This window comes from Pogona vitticeps, chromosome 13, assembly GCF_051106095.1.
Source record: "Pogona vitticeps strain Pit_001003342236 chromosome 13, PviZW2.1, whole genome shotgun sequence".
Lineage (NCBI taxonomy): Eukaryota > Metazoa > Chordata > Lepidosauria > Squamata > Agamidae > Pogona > Pogona vitticeps.
In genome coordinates, this window is record NC_135795.1 from 13296563 (window position 1) to 13320070 (window position 23508).

Sequence of the window (23508 nt, forward strand, 5' to 3'; positions counted from 1 at the left end):
ACTTTATAACTGGATCTTAAGCTGTAGTTAATCTTCACTATGGCTTGTTTGATACAAGATACAGTACTAGCTTCTCAATTCATGGTTTATAGATGACTCCCTTGTGGCACAGCGGTTAGATCGCAGTGAAGACAATACTCATAACCTGAGTTCGATGCTGGATTCAGGTAGCTGGCTCAATTTTCCATCCTTCCAAGACTGGAAAATTGAGTACCCAGCTGGCAATGTGTTGCCAGCATAATTAAATTGTAAACCACGCAGAGTTTTAAGCACGATGGGGCATTATATAAGTAGCAGACTTTGCTTTTTTTGCTTTGCTTGTTTCAAAAGAAACTATTGCTAAGATTAATTTTTGTCTTTGGATGTCACAATAATTAAAAAGAGAGCAAACATATGACCTGTGTACATTTATTACGATGATGATAAACATGTAAATGCAGCCATAAATAACAGAAAACACCTAAAAAATTTAGCTTGCCAAACTGGGGCGACACCCAGAAACATCCTTTTAAATATCTGTATGCTACAGTGCTGAAGTAAGAGAGAGAGAGGATAGCTCACCACCACGCAAGGGGGCAAAGACCCAAGTGACTTATGAGCTTGAGCTGATGGTGTATTAACTTTTTCTAACTTTTTCATTAGCCAGTGATGTTGAGGAGAAGACAAGATGTCAGGAAATATTGGAAGCAAAAATTAACCAAGAAAATCAACTTTTCCCCTTGTAGAACAAAAAGTCATGTAGAGAAAATGCCAGCCAGTGGCTGAGAACACCCTTTGCATGCCAGTTAAATTCTAAACATCACTAATTCAACAAATCTCTCACTTAGGATGTGATCCACTGCTAAAATGTGCACTGGGCTATTCAGGGACAAATAGTCGGACTTGATATTAGGCAGTTTTTTATGTATCATTGGCAGGAATAGGAAGGAAGTTCACAAAAGAAAAAATATACTGACCTGAATCATATGGTACAGTTACACTTGCCTAAGCATAATAGCATAAATCATGGTGGCAATGATACAGTGAACACAATTACACTTATGCCAGCATTAATTCCTCAATAGGATCCTGACAAATGTAGACAGAACCTACATTTGCTGTGGCCACTTCAGTTTTGCTGGCTATAATCTAAAGTTATTTGCACTGAACCACTGCACATCACATAGGATGTAGTTACAGAGGATTTGGGGAGATTTTCAGGTGTCTGCGGAAAGCACCATTCAACCTACAGTTTTTAGCATCACTCCACAGAGATTGGCGCTGTTGTAGGAAGATTGATAAGCAGTGAGTAACCTGTCTTTTACGGAAGCCTGCCATTTCTAACCTGCTCTCAAAAAACCTCCTGACAAGCCTCCAAAGAACTCTACAACACGCTTTTGGGGCCACTGATGCAAAGTAAGAATAATGTCAAGTTCTTCAACTTTTATCAAATTCAGCATTATCAATGAAATCCCCCTTGGGTCCTTTTAAGGTGAAAGGAAGGGAAAAATATTTTAAGTAAAATGAAATGAAATAAAATAAATAAGAGCTTCTCTTACAGTTTACGGAATACTCAATGTGGCTGCTAAAGTATTTTTTCAGCTTTTAGCATGACACTAGCCACCAAGATATGCCACAACTATCAATACTTCCCCAGCATGTTCACATGTGTGGAGCAGTCATGCACAACAATGTGAGGAACATGTGCGTGTTTCAGGCAGGATATTATTTAACATGAAAGAGCACCCCACCCAAGCCCCTTAATATTCAGGCACCCTATGAGTTTACCTGCAGATCATCTTACTGTGTTTATTCCAGGTTTCGATGATCTGCAGATGATCTGCTCCATTTCTGAAGCTCTTTGAAGTGTGATTATGCTGGGTAGTGCAAGTAGATTAAAATGAAACTAAGTCGCCTATTCATGCAATTGATGATCATAACCTTTTTAAAATTATTGGCAGTGTTAGTATAGCAGAACTATAGCCCAGCTAGTGCGGCAAGAGGGAAAACATGTGCTACGTTAGCCTTTTTTTAAATACGAGCAACTTACTCTTTTCTTGTTACCCATTTTTTACACACCTGAAAGGACCTTGTTAGACACTCTGCTTTCTGAGGGCTTCTTTCTATTTTGCTCAGCCCCCTTCACTGAGGTCTTAGGGGTTCTAATTGAACATAAAAGAAATTAATAAGTCACTTGCATTTAAACTAAAATGAAGTTCCAAAAATAAAAATAACACAAAAAGGTTTTTGCCAGACTATTCCACAGCAATATAACAGAAACTTGTCAAAACACACTATTATTAATTTTCCATGAGTAACATCAGAAAGTAACAATATTAAAAAAAGTGAGTTGATTTGCAGGACGGTGGTATATGACCACGCTTGAGGCTCACATATCCTCTCTCCCACATTCATGCTGTTTTCATCCTGCTTGTATGAAGCCGGCTCTGGGGAAAGAGCCATCGCCCATCAGTAAAACATGCAGATCCAGAAGGTCCCAGTGTCAATCCCCAATATCACCTAAGATAGGCCTCTGATTAAAATCCCAGAAAGCAGCTCCTTGTCACTGTTTACTGGGATGGGTAACTCTGGCGGGGTTGCAACCCCACCCACTTGGCAGGACCCACTTGGGCTGGTCTAACACTGCCTCCCAATGAAACCCAAAGATACTGGAAGCACATAGCCGATTATTTTTTTAAAAACTATTACTTTGTGTAAGGTAAAGGTAAAGGTTCCCCTTGACATTTTTAGTCCAGCCATGTCCGACTCTAGGGGGTGGTGCTCATCCCATTTTCAAGCTGTAGAGCCAGCGCTTGTCCGAAGACAGTTTCCGTGGTCATATGGCCAGCACGACTAGACACGGAACACCATTACCTTCCCATGGAGGTGGTCCCTATTTATCTACTCGCATTTGCATGCTTTCGAACTGCTAGGTTGGCGAGGAGCTGGGACAAGCGACAAGAGCTCACTCCATCGCTTGGATTCGATCTTACGACTGCTGGTCTTCTGACCCTGCACCATAGAGGCTTCTGCGGTTTAGCCCACAGCGCCACCAGTGTGTAATTCCATTCAAATCTGCAATGCAAAGTAAAGCTTCATCCTGATGGACAATCCAAATCTGGAAGGGTCAAGTAAGTGCAGTTTCTTAGTTGGAGGGGAAACGAGAGGAATCAATTTAAAAGAAACCACAATAGGGAAGCACGCAGGCTTCAGGACTGTTCATGTCAACTCCAAACAACGTATACCTTGCTTGTTTTAAAAAAAATATGCTCAGTACAAGTAAGGTGCCCACAGGATCTTTATCAGCCGACTGGAAAGGGGAAATATTAGAAAAACAGATTTTACCTTATATAGTGTTACATATGAAACTTAAGGGAAGGGGGAAAGCCCACAATGGCCACAATCCTGTTTGTAATTTACACATGTGCAGGTAAGCCTAAGTAACTCACTGCCTGTAATTCTCCAGCTTATTAAATCAACTAAGAGGACCAAGCAAAGGCCACCTAATGTAGGTAGAAGTGCTCCACTTATTACATTACCAGCAATTTAGCCAAGAAATATAGTCATCATTTGAGCCTTCTGTGGCCATTGTTAGCATTGAGGGCAGGGGTGGGGTGGGGGACAAACACAGCAACACTTCTTGCAGCAGATTTTAGGCTGGTCCCCTCAACTGCATATGTACTGTCTTGAATGTGCCATGATGGTGATGATAATCTCATCAAAAAGCTTTTCCCTTTTGAAAACTGCCACATCACGCAGTGCTTCTGAAACCAGGAAGCATCTGCCCAGACAGCCTCAGCGGCAACCAGATTCCGAGTGTTTGAGAAACACAATTTCAAAAGGAAAAAAAATATTGCCAGCACTGTGATTATATGGATTATGTCTCTTTGTTTTTAAATGCTATACAGTACTTCCACTAAAGAAAATAATACCACTCTTACCCTTGTCTGGAAAGGAGTCTTTGAATTGGAGCATTCTGGCCTTGATTTGGCTGAAGAACTCTGAAAAGAAAAAAATTACAGTCATGCACACTCCATCACGACAGAGCAGTGGACATCACAAAAGGTAACAATTATAGATTTTTTTAAATTACAAAAAATAGTAATAATTTTTATAGACCTGTTCTCTAGGGTTTTTTGCTTCACAATCATTTTTTTATTTGGCATTCCCATTTCAGAAGCCCTGAAAGGCAAAATACACAGTTATATGCAAATATGCCTTGGGAAAGAAGAAAGAAGAATATCAAGCATTTTAGTATATATACATGTAAGACATATAATGAGTAACATTATTATTTTTCCTCCACAGTGGTATCTTGGAAACTCTGCAGTACAGGGTATCAAGCAGTGGGAAAGAAATCATGTTGCACATGGGCGTTGTGCATGAAGATAACTCTTGGTTCCAGAAATTAAGACACAATGGGATACCTGCAACAAATGCTAGCCAGGGTCTCCTGGTTTCAAGCGGGCTGCAAACATCAGTAACAGGAAATTCTGGCTAGAGTCGCAGTAGACACTAGATGGCCTTCAGACTATAGAATACACCAGTGTGTGGCCCATGAAGTCTCTAGAGTACCTCTCCCGTAAAAAGTCTTTTACTTTAAATATGAAAAATTGTATGCCAGGAAACACGATTCTACTTTAAAACAAGCTGTACAACTCCAGCATGCCTTAGTTTTTGTTTTGAAGGTTAAAATTAAGGTTGTTGCTTAGGGTTGATTTTAACTGCACTTCAATGTTTGGCCATTTTCCGTTTTAGCAAGGGGAACAGTACAGCCACTGGTAGGTAAAAAGGTGGAAAATTAACCCTCTCCTGAGGTAAAAGGATACTCATTAGGAGAGAAAACGGAAATCCCATTGTACTGAATTTCCACCAGTATCAATCAACAGGTCAGAGGAAAAGCAGAGAAGGAATACTCAATTTCTGTCTCCTGAGCGATTTTACGCAGTAGATTTTTGCCTGTCTAAATGGCTTAGGACAGAGGTCCCAAACTGCCGGTCCATGGCCCCGTGGTGGTCCGTGGCCCAAGCCAGACTGGGACGCAGAGACAGACCTTCCCCCCATCCTTGCCCACACTCCCCCCACACACAGTCTTTTTGTGCACGCGCACATGCACCTGTCCCCTCACGAACATTCCCCACCCCTTAGCTCAAGCACACGAGGGCCCCCCCCAAGCGCCGAATGTCCTTTGCGCATGCGGTCGAGCACACACGGCCCCGCACAAGCACCCTCCCACTCCTTTGCACATGCGCAGGAGCGTGTGCCTGCATGAGCGCCCTCCCACTCCTTCCCCAACCAGTCCACGGGGTTAAAAAGCTTGTGGACCACTGGCTTAGAGACAACCATGCACTCAAATAACTGCAAATGAACAAAGAATAACAACAAAAAAGGAAATCATATTAAGTTCCATATAAAGATAATGCAGCCAGCTGACATTCAGGTACCACGTTTATATTGATCATGAAGCATACACATTAAATACCTACCTCTATTTCGCAATGACAGACAAATCTAAAAAACATATTACTCTGCGAAGGAAAACACTAGCAATGTGCATTTGAATGCAGATGCATTTCCTTTACCATTTCCCAACATACTTCATGTATTTCTTCCTGTCCAGAGACTTCTGGGTAGCCGTAGACAGCGTCACTTTTTCTCTTGAAGACTTTGCCTTATCCTACACAAGATAAGTGTATATGCTCTTAATTAAAAATAGTAACACTTTATACTGAGTATCTTTATAGTGAGAAAAATAAAACATTGTGCCATCTAAAAAACCCAACAAAATTATAAGCAGCACATCTACATAAGTACTTCAACATAATCAAATTTGATTTCCTTCTCATATTAATACAAACTTGTGCTGATAGGGAGTTTGTTGGGTACAGATCTGCCATATTTTGACTCTGTCCACAGCCACAGATGTACTCCATTCTCCGCTATATGGAGGGAATAAAAAAACCCCTCTCTTCCTACTACAGAGACAGCTATTCCTCCCACACATTGAAAAAAGCCTGCAGAATTTTGTGTCTAGGGTTTCTAGGTAAAGGTAAAGGTTCCCCTTGACAATTTTTGTCCAGTCGTGTTCAACTCTAGGGGGCGGTGCTCATCCCCGTTTCCAAGCCGTAGAGACAGCGTTTTGTCCGAAGACAATCTTCCGTGGTCACATGGCCATTGTGACTTAGACACAGAACGCTGTTACCTTCCCACCGAGGTGGTCCCTATTTATCTACTTGCATTTGCATGCTTTCGAACCGCTAGGTTGGCGGGAGCTGGGACAAGTGAAGGGCGCTCACTCCGTCTCGTGGATTCGATCTTACGACTGCTTGGTCTTCTGACCCTGCAGCACAGGCTTCTGCGGTTTAGCCCACAGCACCACCACGTCCCTTTAGGGTTTCTACTTCACAGTAATTAGTCATTTGAGCTCGTCAAGAAAAATCCACATCTTACTGCAAATACTAGCACTTAGCACTGAAACAAAGCACCACTGCAACACACCAGTTGCCGGAGCATTTTCTCTTTGCGAACTTCTCGATCATGATGTAGGATGCCCATGCGCTCAGACACATCCATTTTGAAGAAAATATCGTGGATATCATATAATGCAGCTCGCAGCTGAAAACCGGAAAAAGAATAAGAAATCGATGAAAGGCAACTGCAAGTAAATATTTCAAGTGCTGCCCCTTTAGTATTTTCAGACAAAAAACTTTACCCCATGAAGCCCAGTTGTCAAAGGGCTCAAGATGGGCAAATATCTAAGAGTCTGAAGGAAGGCTAATGACAAGACAAAATAACTTAATTTTTGGACTCCTGAAGATAGGATCCTGATACATAGTTGTGTGTGCAAGATGGGAGCCAATTCTGTACCCCCACTGGGAAGCCATTAAAGATTTAAATATATAGAAGGAAAGAGAAAGCTACCTAGTGTAAGAGCTCTTTGCTGTTTCGAAGCTTTCATGTTACCACAACAGTCTCAATTAAGACTTTACCAAACTGTGGTTAAAAAAAACCACAAACTGGCTGCAACTTCACTGGGGTCCAGTTTTTTGCTGTGATTTCATTTGCACTGAACTCGCAGTCAGTGATTGCACAAGGGCTGTGGACTGATTGAGGAGTTCAGTGTTCATACAGCCCCCCCTTTCTTTCCTTCTGCCTCTGTCAATCTTTTTATGGTTTTGAAAAGGTTGTACAGTGTTCCAGAAAAAGTGGCAGCATCCTAATGTGTATGGAAATACAGTACTACATCCACAGGAAGGTCTTTTATTTCATCCGGGTTGCTTCTGTTTTGTTATAATTTTTCTTCCTTTTTTTCTTGTTCAGAGGTGATCTAGTGCTGAACTAGCATGTCAGTACTAGTGATAAGGTGATCTAGTGCTAATCTGATATATGTCATAAAAATTTAAAAATTCAGAGGATGATTGGGGGAAAAGAACACAGGGCAGGAGTTCCCGTACTCCTGAACAACACATTCCAACTGAAAACACCACACACGCTGTCTTACAAGAACAAATCAACTGATCACATGGGAAAGAGTCAGTTTGGATTTTTCTGGCTTGAAAAAAGTAGAAGACCCCAGCACCAGAGGGAAAAAAAAAGCCAGGATGGGAGCAAAAAGAGCTGGACTGGTTTAAATTTGCCTTTGCATTGTTTGATTACAAGATATCTGGAATCAAACCATACTATAACTGCAGCAAATCCTATGGTGTTTGATGGTGTAGTCACAGACTACACTTTGCCCCAATGTCCAGTTTCCCAGGAGATTGTGTACAATTTGCCAATTAAAAAAAACACTGTGAACCACAATTAAATATTATAGGCTTTGTACGGCAAAGTTTGAAAGCTCAAACCGCTGTTTTAAAGTGTAATTTTACATAATATGTGTGGAAAGGGGGGTGAGGGGAGGAAGAGAAGCAAATGCAGGAGCAGAAACCAAGGAAACTTTGAAGAGCACAAAAATATTATTTTTAAATGCCTGAGCTGCACACTAATAGCATTGTAAAATATTGTTTGGAAAACGCAATGCTTTGTTTTACAGTGCCCTGGATGAACGTTTGAATTAAATCAAAGTATATTGGTTTTAATGTTTTCATATTTTGATGAACAAAGAGGTTTCCACTTCTCCTCTCCCTTGATGTATAATGAGCCAATGTAGAAGTTAAAGTCAAAATTTTAAACATTGGATTTTGTCAGGAGACACTCACATAGGTTTAAATGCTTTAGAGACTATACATCACCTGAGCAGCAACCCGATCTTGCAAGTTAGCATCTTGAGCTGAAACATTTCCTCTCTTTAATGGAGCTTCCGACTGGAAGTTTTTAATGAACTCCATTGTATCCTAAAAACACATACAAAAACCCACATTAGTATCTAACTCAGCAAAATTAATGTGTGTGTGTGTGTGTGTTGTTTGAAATGTGCTGTTGAATTAATTGTGAAGGTAGCATATACCCTGTTTCCCTGAAAGTAAGACCTAACCTGAAAATAAGCCCTAGTATGATTTTTCAGGATGCTCTTAATATAAGCCCTACCCCCAAAATAAGCCCTAGTTAAGTGAAACCCTGCCCTCCATCATTGTGCAGCAACCAGAAGATGCAACCAAGATAACATGACTGTATTTGAATAAATGTAGATTGTTGTACATAAAAAAATTAAAACATCCCCTGAATATAAGCTCTAACACATTTTTGGAGCAAAAATTAATACAAGACCCTATCTTATTTTTGAAAAGCTCAACAGGCATGTGGATGTGAGCGAACCAGTGGGTATTGTCTATTTGGATTTTCAGAAGGCATTTGACATGGTCCCTCACCAAAGGCTGCTGAGAAAATTCCACCGTCAGGGGACAAGAAGGCAGGTCCTCTTATGGATTGAGAGGTGGTTGTGAACCAGGAAACAGAGAGTGGGTATCACTGGATAATTTTCACAAGGGGAAAAGCAGTGTGCCCCAGGGACCTGTCCTGGGACCAGTGCTTTTCAACCTGTTCATAAAAGACCTGGAGACAGGGATAAACAGTGAGGTGGCCAAGTTTGCAGATGACACAAAACTTTTCCTGGTGGTGAAGACCAGAAGAGATTGTGAATAGCTCCAGAAGGATCTCTCCAAACCGAGAGAATGGGCAGCAAGATGGCAAATGCGTTTCAATATAAGAAAATGTGAAGTAATGGACAATGGGGCAAAAAATCTAAACTTTATTTATCAGCTAATGGATTCTGAGCAGTCCATGACAGATCAGGAAAGAGATCTTGGTGTGCTGGTGGACAGCCCGGTGAAAGCGTCCACTCAGTGTGCAGCGGCAGTGAAGGCGGCCAATTCAATGCTAGGTCTCATTAAAAAGGGGATGGAAAATAAAACAGCCATCATTATACAGTGGTGCCCCGCATAGCGACGATAATCCGTTCTGGATAAATCGTCGCTATACGGGGCAAAAAACCCTGTTTAATGCGTTCCTATGGGGACAAAACTCACCACTATGCAGAAATCCTCCATCCGGCTGCCATTTTGGTTACCCGCCAGCCATTTTGGAACCACCGATCAGCTGTTTTCTAAACATCACAATGCGAAATGCTTACCGATCATCGCAATGCGATGTTTAGCCATTAAAAACATTGTGATGTGATTGCTTTTGCGATCGCAAAATCCGCATCGCTATGCGGATTTGTCATTAAACAGGGTGCTCACTATGCGGGGCACCACTGTAATGCCCTTGTACAAAACAATGGTAAAGCCGCACCTGTAGTCTTGTGTACAGTTCTGGTTGCTGCACCTGAAAAAAAGACGTCGTGGAAGCGGAAAAGGTGCCAAAGAGAGCAACTAACATGATGGCTGAGCTGGGAGACCTCCCTTATGAGGAAAGGCTACAGCATTTGGGAGTCTTTAGTCTAAAGAAAAGGTGCCTGAGGGGGGACATGACCGAGACATTAAAAAATCATGCAGAGGATGGATAAAGTGGATAGAGGGAAGCTCTTTTCCCTCTCACGCAACACCAGAACCAGGAGACATCTACTCTAAATGAGAACAGACAAAAGAAAATATTTCTTTTCCTAGCATGTTGTTGGTCTGTGGAACTCCTTGCCACAGGATGTTGGGATGGCACCTGCCCAAGATGCCTTTAAAAGGGGATTGGACAGATTCCTGGAGGAAATGTCCATCACAGGTTACAAGCCATGATAGGGATGTATATAATCTCCAGGCATAGAAGGATGCCAGATGCAGGGCAGGGGCATCAGGAGACAGGTCTCTCGTCTCGTGTGCTCCCAGAGCCATCTGGTGGGACCACTGTGAGATACAGGAAGCCTTTGGACTGATCCAGCAGGGCTCTTCTTATGTTCTAACATCTACCAAGTAATGTTCTATAGCCAAAGTTGATTATGCAGCACAATCTTTCGTGCTTCATTATTGAAATTCAGAAAATATTCAATTGTAAGCAATAAAGATGCACAAATAAAATTAAATATATACACAAGAAAAAAATGTATCTGTATTTAGACAAGTCACCTACAGCCATACTGAATTACTCAGTTGCAATCATATACCGTATTTTCCGTTTCTAACCCCAAATTAGAAAATTTGATCCCTGCTTTTCCCTTCTTTTTGCTAAGCCACGGAACTTAGCAAAAGGAAGGGAAAAGGAGGGATCAAAGGGCTCCCTGTGACCACCGCTTTTCCCTTCCTTTTTGCCAAGCTCCATGGTTTCGCAAAAGGCAGGAAAAAGTGGCTGTCAAAGTGACCGGCACTTTCCCCTGCATTTTGTGAAGCCAAAAGCGAAGCACCGCTTCTCCCATCCTTTTTGCCAAGCCCCATGGCTTTGCAAAAGGCAGGGAAAAGCAGCGGTCACTTTGACAGCCACTTTTCCCTTCCTTTTGTGAAGCCACAGAGCTTGGCAAAAGGCAGGGAAAAGCGGTGGTCAAAGGGCTCCAGCGGTGGAGGCAGCAGGAGGAGGAGGAGGAGATGGAGGCAAAGAAGCAGCCGGGCTTAGCAGCCTCTCACTGCTGCCCACTGACTGCCACCACCGCCACCTGATCGCAAGACGACAATCGCTGGAGGGGGCAATCGGGCAGCAGTCAATGGACAGCCACGAGAGGCAGCCCAGTGTGGCTGCTTCTTTGCCTCGGTCTCTGCCTCCTGCTGCTGCCTTCCGTGTATAAAACGACCCTCAATTTTTCCTCTAATTATTTTAGGAAAAAGTGTTGTTTTATTGTGAGCTGGAGAACAAAGACCCACAGAGAAAGGAGAATGAGCCATCCCCTACAACGTCTAAGGAGGAGTGTAATAACAGAAGTAGAAAAAGTAACGGGAGAAATGACAGGATTAATGGTGGGAGGAAAAGGGGAGGAGTCAGGAAAAGAAAGAAGAACAGTAAGATGTGTTCTTAACGACAGAGGAGGGGGAGAAGACAAGAGAGACAAGGAAACTGGTGGTGAGAGAAGAACAAAAAGAAAGGGAAGAAGCAAGAATGTTTAAAATACAAGAGAAAAGAAACGCAAAAGAGGAGGTGCACGAAAAGATAGAGAGAGGAAAGAAAGAGGGAGGATTTAAGACACCTCCAGAAGAGTTAGGTCTGGAGGAATGGATGGTGGTGGTTTATCCCCAAGGATGAGGTCCCTGGAGGAAGGTGGTCTGGCCGGGACTTATCTCTCCGAATCCGAAGCCACCCGAGGGAGACTGGTCTCACCACCCATGCTGTGGGACTATCTGTGCGGTGATGATGAGTGGCTCCTTGCGAAAACCGACGGACCAAGAGAGATTCAGGCCATTTCCCCACTGAGGAAGAAAGATTCTCACGACATACCTCTGTTGTGGACTGAGTTACCTGTAGACTTTGGTCATGTTGACCCTACAGAAGTTGTTGTCAATAACCCTGTAAGTTCTGTTAATAAAAATCTTGTTATAAAAGAAACAAATTCTCCATCTTTTCCTGCCAAAATGAAGGAACTGTCATACTCTAGTGATGAACCCTGTCACATTTATAGACGGAAAAATACGGTATACACTAATCGAGAACTAAGTCCTGCTGAATCCTGAACATAAACAGGGATGCACAAAACAGCCCTACACCTTCGAGCTGAACAACACTTTCTTAAAACCATTAAAATCAGGACCATCGGACCAAGGCATTTCAAAAGTATTGTAACTAATGTGAGTGACAATTGTTGCTTTATTGAATAGTGTTTCTTGGTTGTTTTTAAAGAGCATTTTAGAGGCATTTAGAGTACAACTTGTAAAGTTTTATGTTACTTATGAAACTTATTTTTGCCCAAAAGAAATGTACAACATACACAAATGATTCATATAAAAAGTATTTTTAAAAATCAACATCAAAACAATGAAATAGCTTTGAGCTCTATGAGTAAAACAAACAAAGTATTTCTCAAAAACTAACTTGCCAAGCTCAGATGAACCACAGCCTATGCTAGTAGATGAGAAATGCTGCTTGAGAACCGGAGATGGGGTGGGAGAGCAGAAGGGCCAGAAGGGAAGATGGAGGCTGTTGGGAACAACAGATGTGTGTAACACAAGAAAGATAAGGAACAGGGTTGGCTTCAGGTTTCTGAGGGAAAAAACAAGTTTATCAAGTAGCAGCTGTTGCAGATAATAGAAGAAAAGCTGCATGCTCAGTGTTGATTACATACTGTAGAATTCATATGAAACTCTCACAGATGGCTCCTTACCTTTACAGTTTGCTTAAGATGTTTCAGCTTTTCTGTTTGCAAGAGTCTTCGAGTTAGGAAACCCTTTGCCAGAGCAGAGATCTTGTTCAATTTCCTTTTCATTTCAGGACTATACACCTTAGAGAGAGAAAGCAAAATTGCATCATGAAACACAAAAGTAGATTACAGGATTTTTTTTAAAAAAATCCTGTAATCTTCTTACACTTATCAATAAAATAATGGAATGCAACTTAGTCTCAAAAATTATGGCAGACTTTTTTCCTGCTTACCTGTCTTGGAATTATAGGCTCTATATTTATACTGCATGGAAATAATTTACCAGGACCGAGCGAAAAAATCCACTTAGAAGTAACAAAGAAGGCATAGCTCATGCAGAATGCTAGCATGGGTCTACCAAAGGGCTAGTTTTGCAAAGGTTTAGTGTTTGCTTCTTTATAACCAAAACTTTGATTTTCCTACCTGAGACCATCTCATTTTACTCCTGTTAATAGATCTGGATGCTGAAACTGATTTTCCACTTGTTGCTGGTTCCCAAAGGTAGAATGGAGCTTCAGCAGTTGAACCAGAAAGGCTGGTATTAGTAAAACCTATGTTTAAAAGTTTTAGGTCAAAATTAAGCAAATAAATATCCAAAAGAAACATCTATATTCATTAAACCACTTTCCTCATTCTGTGGCCAGATATTGCCCAGCCTGTATCATATAGCAGATTTTTTATTTATTTACTCTATTTATACCCCGCCTATCTGGTCATTGCAACCCCTGGTCATTGCGATCATATAAACACTCTCAGAGACTGGAAAATTAGCTTTTAAAATGAAAATTCCTAGAATCCCTCAGCAAATATAGTCAGCTTGAATAGTCCTGCTACATGGAGGACCATCAGGTACGGCTGTTTTTCTCATTTTTGTAGAGAAATGTTTGGTCCCTACCGAAGGGACGAAATGTTTACAAATATGTAGGAAGGACTCCCTATACCCCAAAGACTCTGTCTAATCCAGTTTGCCCTAGATGATCCAATGGTTCAAAGGAGAGCTATGAAAATGCTGTAACTGATTCTCCCCATATATTATAACTAGTACACAATTAATTATCTGTTGTACACTTTTTAAATTGCATTTTGTATATTTTAGCCATATAATATGTTCTATGAGCTGGTCACTTGGCCGTAACAAATAAATTCATTCATTCTAACTTTTTCTCATCAACACATAAGATTTCCATGTCATCAACACATAAAAGTTTACTGTATCAACAAATGCAGCTGATCTCTACCAAGTTGTATATAGAGCAGACCTGGGCAAAGTGCGGCCCAAGGGCCACATACGGCCCGCGAGCCTCTCCTGTCCGGCCTGCGGACAGTTTGAACATCAAAACCATTTATAGCTTTTTGTCTAAAGTTGATCAGTTGCTTATCTTTAAGATACCACAAAAAACTCTTTAGTATTTGTGAAGATTAACAAATTTAAAATAAAAACAATCATAACATCACTGTTTCATTTTATTTTAAAATAAAGTTGGTTTGGCCCCCGAAATTCAGATCTTTCATGTGGCCCCCCTATAGAAATTAATTGCCCACCCCTGATATAGAGTACTTAAAATAGATTCCACATCAAAATGAATGATGCACTCTCTCTGCTTTTACCAGCACTCTCTGGGTTTGTGCTCTGAATTGTTTCCATGCGAGTCACCACAGTTTCAAACAAGTGAGTATCGCTGATCTTTCGCCACTCCAAATTGATCCCACTGCTAATGGTAATACGGGGAATTTCCACTTCAGCTACAGCCATTTTTTCCCTTTTTATTCTCCGCTCCTGCTCTGCTATTTCCTGCCAGTAGAAGAAGCCAGAGATGTAGTTAACATTAAAATTTGAAACAGTTCCAGCAAAAACCTCCAATACCTGCAAGTCAGGAGTACTTTAAAGGCATAGTAACTGGCTCTGATGGGAGTTGGTGTCCACCTATACCAGGCAGGGCAAAGGTTCTGTTATTTATTTATTTTATTTATTATTTGTTCGATTTATATCGCGCCCATCTGGTATATTCTACCACTCTGGGCGGCTATAAATGGTGGGATGAAAAAAATAATATAAGACTTTATGGAACTTGTACAGTTTTACCCAGGAGAATCCCATACACACAAACTACCCTTCCCTCTATGGAAGAGTACAGAAAAATAACCCTACTTTGCCCTCTTGTGCGAAGTCAACTTTGGCAGCAGCACATTATCTGCCACTGAGCTGTGACATCTTTAGGGTTACTTGTAGGATCCCATTCTTGCAGCTAAGTATTTTTTCCGCTCCTCCATCCCCGATTCAAAACAGAAATAGTTTTATGACATCAATAACATCTCATGGGTTGTACAGAACTTTAAACTCTATCCTCAGGCATTCTGTTTCTTGTGGTTCTACCAGGTTTTTTCTTATTACAATGTGTAAGGCATATTGATAGCACTTCGATGGAAGTATGACATACAAATATTTTAAATAATGTTTCCAGAAAAACATGCATCTCTTTCTTAAGAGTTCACTGTGCCAATGTTAAAATTTCACAATGTAAAAGCATGCTAGACTGAGACATGTTAACTACACCAAGGGTCTACATCTTTCTAAAGGAACCATTCCCAGCTGCTTCACTTGCTATTTGGACTACCACACTTCAATTACAACATGCCCTCCTGAGAAAATTTCTTTCCATCTTAGCGTCTGTACTAACGTAGTTGATCAGCCTAATCCGAGGTATGCAATGTTTTCAACACAAGATAACGTTGCTTCACCTGGAAGGTAATCCAGAAACTTAACATTTGTTCATAACAAAGAGAACCAGTGAAGTGTAGCAATTGGAGGGCTGGACTGGGACCTGGACGATCCCGATCCAAGCCTCCAGCCGGCCATGAGATTACCTGGGTGACTTCACTTTCTCTCTGTCCAATCCGCCTTTCAGGGCTGTTGTGAGAATCTAGGGGAAAGGGGTATATCATCTTGAATTCAGAAAAGGACACTCGGGACAGAAATATAATGAAGAAACAAAAAAAACTGTTGATTAGGTATGCCTGCCCTACTCAGCCCTAAACGACACTTGATTCAGATGTTTTACTACTTTGGATACAACTTAAAGAGGCAGATACATCAACCGCTTGCTCTGGCCAGGCCAAAGATCTCAACTAAGATATGTTATCTTTGCCCCATACTTTCTGCAGCCTCTCCTGCTCTCTCTCCTGCTCAGCTATCAATAAGGAGAGCTGCTGAGCATGCTGCTCTTCAAGTTGCTTCTTCAGTTCTTCAAAGGCCAGCATCTTCTGTTTTACAGCTTCCTCATCTAGGAGAAAAAACAACAACCACATACTTATTGTCACAATAGATTGCAATGAAATTTTTATTTCCTATATGACATAAAAAGTCTCCCAAAGATAAGGAAAATAACTTCTGACTACCCTCACAGTAGGGACGTGGTGGCGCTGCGGGTTAAACCGCAGAAGCCTCTGTGCTGCACGGTCAGAAGACGAGCAGTCGTAAGATCGAACCCACGCAACAGAGTGAGCTCCCGTCGCTTGCCCTGCCAACTTAGCAGTCTGAAAACATTTAAAGGCGAGTAGATAAATAGATACCACCAGGGCGGGAAGGTAACAGCATTCCATGTCTAGTCGCACTGGCCACATGACCATGGAAACTATCTACGGACAAATGCTGACTCTACGGCCTGGAAAGGGGAATGAGAACCGCATCCTAGAGTCGAACACAACTGAACTAAATGTCAAAGGGAACCTTACCCTCACAGTAGCAACCCGACCACCTTTTGTTTTACATAAGCATGACTACTAGTCCATAAAGCATAAGGAGTTCACATGAACCGCCAGATAGTGGAGCATGACTTGAAAAACAGATCCTGGAAAAGTTACTTTTTTGGACAGTAACTACAATCTGCCAGGAATTAGACATCCTCAACATCCTTTGGCCCTTAAAAAAGGGAGCTTTTGGAATTATTAAAGAATATTGGTCTGATTTTTAACAAGAAAAGCTTTTAAACATTGCTCTTGAATAATGTTTGAATCTGTTTTATTGCACAACCCTTTCCAAGCACAGGAGGACCAGACAGCAAGAATAAAAAGTCCAAGCTCTGCCTGAAAGTAAGCCTTTGTGTCAACACCAGACATCACACTGGTCCACAACATTACAGGAAATCTGAAATAGCAGCTTCCCAGCTTGACTCTATTTCCAGAAAAGTAATTCATAAAGAGAGAAATAATAATAATAATAATAATAATAATAATAATAATAATAATAATGATAATGATAATGATAATGATAATGATAATGATAATGATAATGATAATGATAATGATAATAATGATAATAATAATAATAATAATAATAATAATAATAATAATAATAATAATAATAATAATAATAATAATAATAATAATAATAATAATAATAATAATAATAATAATAATAATAATAATAATAATAATATTGATGATGATGTGCTGTCAAGTCAATTCTGACTTATGGCGACCCTTTTTAAGGATTTCCCAGGTAGACAATACTCAGAAGTGGTTTATCATTCCCTTCTTCTGAGAGCACCCTGGAAGCTGGTCCCAGGCCAGACAGGCTGGCTCTTTTCCCAGAAAGCACCGTGGGGGGGAATCAAACTCCCAACTTCTAGCTCCACAACCAGGTACCAAAACCACGGAGCTATCCAGCCAGCAGAAAGATATGAAGCCACTGGGAAACACTTTGTCAACAGCCTCCTCAACTACAAAGCTGTTCCTAGTATGAAAACACTACTAGGACGACAAGAAGTATTCTCTGAACATTTTTCAGAAACTTAACCAACTCAGCACTATTATTATAATTGGCATTCTCTCACCGCTGACACTTCTTTCAAGCATTTCGCTCTTCACGCTGAACGCAGACCCCGTTGGACACCTCTGGTTGCAGAGCCTTCCCGTCTCTGGTGCATCACTTTTTGTTATTGCAACACAAGGCCTGTTTTCCTTCTGCATGCTCTCCATATCGAGCTCAAGCCTCCGCTTCACCTTTTCCAACCCATTCTCTAACACGTGCTCTTTTCCAAGAGCTACGCCTGGCGTATCCATCTGTTGTACTTGGGTTAGTAAGGGGGACGGGGTTTCTACATCATAGGATTTATTCAGTTCTGTGGGGACACTAGATTTGGCTTTGTCCTGCCAACTGATTTGCTGAGCTCCGCTGGCATTTGGTTTGGTTTGCGTTGTAAACGGACAGCTGCCTGGATGCTCTTCGGCAGGACTGGGATTTGAAAAGGAAGTCCCTGAACCCCCTTCACTATCCAAGGTCAGCTTTCCATCCTCAGAGGGACAAACCGAGAATCTTTTGTTCTCTTGTTGCGTAACTGAAAGCTGGCACACCTGATTCTGTTTGGTAGCCACTAATTCATCACAGATATCTGCAGAACTCTTGTGGGAAGCCTGAACTCTGCTGGGACAAAAGGAAGCAAAGTCTTCAGCCATTTTTGGCACAGGATCAGGCAGAGTTTGCTTGTCACCAGCACCCAGCACGGCCAACTCCACAGCTTTCCCCTTTTCTTTGGGACTTAATTCATAGGAATTCACAGGGTTGGTAATAACAATGTGCCCCATCGAGGATGGCCTTGGGCGCCTTCTGTGCATTTTGGGGCTCATACTAGGCTCGGGACTGGGTAGTTTGGAGTAAGAGCCCGTGAAGCTTCGGAAAATGTTGCTGCCAAGCTCAAAGAATGAAGGACTTCTAAAGTCTTCATCGGAATCGGAATCCAAAACAGGAGGTGTTCCAGACCTCATGGGGATATCCACTTTGGAAAAACTGGCTGATGCTACTAGACTTGTATTAGCTTTGGCGACTGAGCTACTTTGTGGAGAAGAACTGGATTTGGCAAAACCTGACTTGTCATGTGCTGTAGCGATACAACTCCTGCCCGTTAACTTTCCTCTCTCTTTCATCAAATCACTTGTTTTAACAGAGTCGTTTTCCTTATCTGAATGGCTTTCACTCCCATTTCTCCTTGAACTGGTTCGCAAACTACGCCTGGTTTGTTCTCTTTGTATATACTCCTTAGATTTTTTTAAGAGGTTCTGAAGACTCATTGTGTATGGATCTGGGCCTTCTGCATCAGCTGCTGCCATCTCAACACCATCTTTCTTTGCAGCATCATTTGAGGGAGATGCATTAGTTGGCTTGGAAAACGAACCTTCTGGGCAAAGTCTTTCTTCAGAGAGACTAGAACATGGATCCTTTGGTTTCTGAGAAAGAAAATGGTCTGTCTCCTCTAGAGACTTCCCACTTGATACAACATGTGCATCTAATCTCCTAACAACTGGTACCCCTTTAGGCCTCACGGGCACACTGGGAGTAATAGAACATGGCAAAATATTGCTTGATTGTGTTACAAAGTCACTTGATCCTTTTGATTCTAAATCCAAATGAATATTGCCTGTTGTGGACTGGTCTAAGTCACCTAGACTGGGCAATTTCTTCATCTGTAAGAAAAGAGAATAATTAATGTAGAGTGCTAACATATTAAAAGATGAACAAAGGTTTCTGAAAAAGTATACAAATGGACGCAATCAATATGCAGCTCAGAAGCCAAACAACAAAATGGGCATGTTTAACTTGAGAAAAGAGGACAAAGGGGTGATAGGATACCACTTTTCAAATACTTGAAAAGCTATCATACAGGGGAGCGGCAGGATCTGTTCTCAATCATCCTGGAGTGCAGGATGGGTCAAGTTACAGGAAGACAGATTTTGGGGGGAAATCAGGAAAAACTTCCTAACTGTTAAAGCAGTAAGATAGTGGAACCAATTACCTTGAAAGACAATGAGTGCTCCAACACTGGAGGCATTCAAGAGAAACTTAGACAACCACCTGACACGCTTTCATTTGTATTCCTGCACTGAGCAGGAGGTTGGACTTGATGGCCTTATAGGCCCCTTCCAAATTCATTATTCTATTATTCTATGAACATATTGTTAACCGCACACATTCAAGTCTTCGTACATTGTTGAGTTTTAGAGTTTTTTCATTTTGTTGAAGCTCTGCTGGTGTTTGTGGATTTCAATGGCTTCCCTGTGCAGTCTAACATAACGATTGCTGGTGGTGTCCAGTACCTCTGTGTTTTGAAATAGAATTTCATGTCCAGCTTGTTTTAGGTCATGTTCAGCTACTGCCAATTTTTCCAGTTGTTTTAGTCTTCAGTGTCTCTCATGTTCTTTGATTCTGGTGTGGATGCTTCGTTTTGTGGTTCCAATATATACCTGGCCATAACTGCAAGGTATCCGGAATACTCCTGCAGTGGTGAGGGGGTCCCTTTTGTCCTTTGCTGACCATAACATTTGTTGTACTTTTGTGGTGGGCTGTTTGTAGGTTGTGTTTTCACAAGTATTTCACTAGTAAACAGTATTCAGGCCCACCACAAAAATACAACAAATATTACGGTCAGCAAAGGACAAAAAGGACCCCCTCACCACTGCTATCTGTGAAAGCTTGGGAGGTTATAATAAAGAAGCAGCTTAAATTAAATACCTAACCTGATCTTTAGTACTGTAGCTTGTGGAGAAACTTAATGAGGACAGTTATTGGGCAAGGACCTGAGTAACAGTGAAAACTAACTTACTATTGCTGGAAGCAAGCTAACCACTTAGTATTTTATGACCAACATTCTCCCAGTAAGAATTTCAACTCACAGGTCAGGTGATGGTTGCCATGTATATAACAAAAAACATAGCAAGAAAACTGAATAGGTCACCTTGGGACTCTATTATTATTGTTTCTCAACAAGCGGAACACGGTCTGTTTAGCAAGGGAGCTCATTCAAATGCTATAGAGTTTTACCATAAACCAAAACACTATTTTATCATGTCTGTCAAAGACTGTAAAGATCTCATTCACAGCATCCAACAAATATAAAACCCATTCTTTCAACAGAATGTATGTGTCAACAGCCTTATGTACAGGAAGTGGACATGAAGAATTCAAGAAAGACAATGGCTGAAATCCTGTTGCTTAGTGAAGTAAATCGCACTATAATAGGCCCACTGAATCAGTGGATATTTGGTGAGTTAATTCCTCTGTAAGTTCCATTGATTTAAATGGGTCTACTCTGGCTGCAATTTACTACAGTAATGTAAATTTGATCTGATGGAACTTCCTGCGGAGTTGAGTCACCCAATCCCCACTCACTCACTGATCCTACTCAAGTGTAACTTACTACACTAAGCAACAGGATTTTAGCCAGTGTGTTGTCATAGCAGGCACAATAAAGAGAGGCTTATAGCACCTTGAGACTAGTATATCAGTTGTGGTTCACATTTTATGAATCACAGCCCCTTTCACTAATCTTGCACTTAACAAAAGAAGCCTCTTGTCCATAAAAGTGTATGCTGCAGTAAATCTGTCCAGGTACACTGTCACAGGACTTCTAATTGTGTTGAGATAGTAAAAAGAAAAAGATATTTATTGTTTTGTTTCCCTATTTCAGAAACTTTAGTGCCAATGTGTTTTTTTGCAAAATCTATAACCAGGGCTCAGTATTCAAGAGTATGTTGTTTGAAGACCAGGTATCTCTATTCTGTAGCCACTATACTGATAGGCCACTTCTTTTACTGTATACAAAATTATTCAGTACAGTGGTGCCTCGCTTAACGGGCACTCCATTTAGCGACGAAACCGCATAGCGCTTAACTTTTTGCGATCGCAACAGCGATCGCATTGTGATGTTTCCTATGGGGTTTTATCGCTTTGCGATGATTGGTTCGCTGACCGATCACCGCAAAGCGATGATTTTTTAACAGCTGATCGGCGGTTCAAAAATGGCCGGCGGGTAAAAAAATATGGCCGCCCGCTGTGTTTTTGCGCCGATTCCTCGCTTAAGAGGCAGCGAAAATGGCCGCCGTATGGAGGATCTTCGCTTTAAGGTCAGTTTTTTGCCCATAGGAACACATTAAACAGGTTTTAATGCATTTCTATGGGCTTTTTAAAATTGCATAGCGACAAAATCACTTAACAGCTATTTTTGCTGCACGGTTTAACGTCGCTATGCAAGACACCACTGTATAGTATTTGCCACACAGTTCATATTGCTACACAGTAGCAAACAGAACACTGATATCTCTTTCCACCCAACCTTTAAATCAGATTGCCTTTTTGCTGTACTACATACCTGTTCAGACAGGTCTCACCCAAACTCACCTGTACATTTTCCACAATCTCTTGAATGCGATGCAACAAAATTCTTTTTTGAGAAGTCCGTCGGCAGTATTCTAAATCCAGAGCTTTTTGTCGATCTTGTTGTAGTTCCTTTTTCCTTTCAAGAGTTAACTGAAAAATCAAGGTAGGAGAGAAGAATGGAAAACTATTTAGAATGTCCTTCACTTAGGATGCCCTTTGCTCAACTCTTAATTGTTTGCCCAAAAACAAAAGAAAAGAAAAACATAGCATATAACACCCATATACCGAAATTACAATTGCAATCTAAGGTTTAGCCCATTCTTTTTCACCATAAAATATTTTTAAATAACAAAGACATCTTACCAGAGGAGAAAGCACGGGAATACCATTAAACTGGATAACTGAAAGTTTTTTGTGCGGAGCAGGTGGAGGTGTCCCTTCAGGCCCCGGTGCCCCTTGGAGTCGAGCAAGCTGTTTCTTACAGAACGTTTCATAGTCTTCCATCTTAATTCAGCTGGACTACAGTTGTAACACTCTCTGACCATAAGAATTTTATGTACTTATTTGGACTGCAAAGATAAGAGAAAAGGATGACCTGTTACCTAAACATCTCAGAATATGTATGATGCTAAATTTCAGACCACTAATTCCACTACACAGGTGATGTACACCTGTGTACACCTTTCAACAAACAGTACCATCCATTTGTCATCTTGTGCCACTATGAATGCTGCATACGGCTATGGCATTTCTGTAAAGGTAGCTACTGCAAGGATTAGACAAGGGACTTTAAGTACCAGAAAGGTGGAGTTTAGAATCTATGTCGCACATGGCCTCCAGCACACTGACACCATTCAGGCACAATGATAAAGCAGTCGTCTAGAGAATCCTCATTTATAATGGACGAACAAAATGCTCATTTATGCCGACTCTTTTATGCCACTTGCTTCATCTTTCTACCCAAGATCTCCAGAAGGACCCCTTCAGCAATTTCCTTTTTGTACTCATTTTATTTCATTCCCTCCCATTCTAGTTTATTGTGATATTGTTGTTGGTCACTGCCAACTCTGAGGAGAGTCTGTCTACTTGTGGAGAGATGTGTTTTTATGGGAGGGAGAATAGTCGGGGGGGGGACCTCAGGAAGCAGTTATTGGAATTGTTCGTGGCAGGGGGAGATATGTGGAGAGCAGCTACAGCATCATGTGAGAGAGAAGAAGGAAAGGGTATTGGTTGCCCCTAAGCTGTTCCCAAATTTAAATAGTTTAGATAAGCCTTGATGTCAGGCCTCCGGGGTTGAAAAAATGCTGCTGCAGAGACCAGTAAAGGAGGAAACAACAGCCATCTAAGACTTGATCCTGGATGAGCCAGCCGATCTGGCGTGCCTCCCAGAGACTTGGTTGGATGAGGCTGGGAGTGTCAATTTCATTCCTTTTTGTCCACCAAGGAGCAGGCAAGACCTGGTGGGAGGGTGGAGTTGCAGTGACCTATCATATTATTACGTCCCTCACCAGATGATGACCTGTCATATGCCCCAGTTTTCCAAGTTTGAAAGGGTGTATCCGAAAGTGGGAGTCTGGGACAAAATAAGAATTCTGTTGGTGCCCAACCCGTTGCTCAAGTGGTCTCGGGAATGGCGCCTTCAGCTTGCTAGGCTGGGGGACTTCAACATCCATGT

The 23508-nt window shown here is 41.4% G+C and overlaps 1 protein-coding gene across 4 annotated transcripts in view; it reads right to left on the bottom strand.

The window, feature by feature from the left end:
• CCP110 (centriolar coiled-coil protein 110) overlaps positions 1–23508 on the bottom strand; it is a 33075-nt gene that overhangs the window by 3136 nt on the left and 6431 nt on the right. Inside the window, exons 2-14 of one of the 4 annotated variants that reach the window (XM_072982965.2) lie at positions 22197–22402; positions 21855–21983; positions 17518–19144; positions 15839–15966; positions 14294–14477; positions 13109–13236; positions 12650–12766; positions 8214–8315; positions 6478–6594; positions 5577–5656; positions 4099–4161; positions 3921–3980; positions 2059–2141 (exon numbers count right to left, since the gene is read on the bottom strand). In XM_072982965.2, coding sequence (XP_072839066.2) covers positions 2059–2141; positions 3921–3980; positions 4099–4161; positions 5577–5656; positions 6478–6594; positions 8214–8315; positions 12650–12766; positions 13109–13236; positions 14294–14477; positions 15839–15966; positions 17518–19144; positions 21855–21983; positions 22197–22337 — 2959 coding nt within the window. In that variant the 5' untranslated portion in view covers positions 22338–22402. Of the gene's footprint in view, positions 1–2058; positions 2142–3920; positions 3981–4098; positions 4162–5561; positions 5657–6477; positions 6595–8213; positions 8316–12649; positions 12767–13108; positions 13237–14293; positions 14478–15838; positions 15967–17517; positions 19145–21854; positions 21984–22196; positions 22403–23508 lie in introns of all 4 variants that reach the window. The other 3 variants (XM_020802972.3, XM_072982967.2, XM_072982966.2) reach the window with 3 other exon arrangements.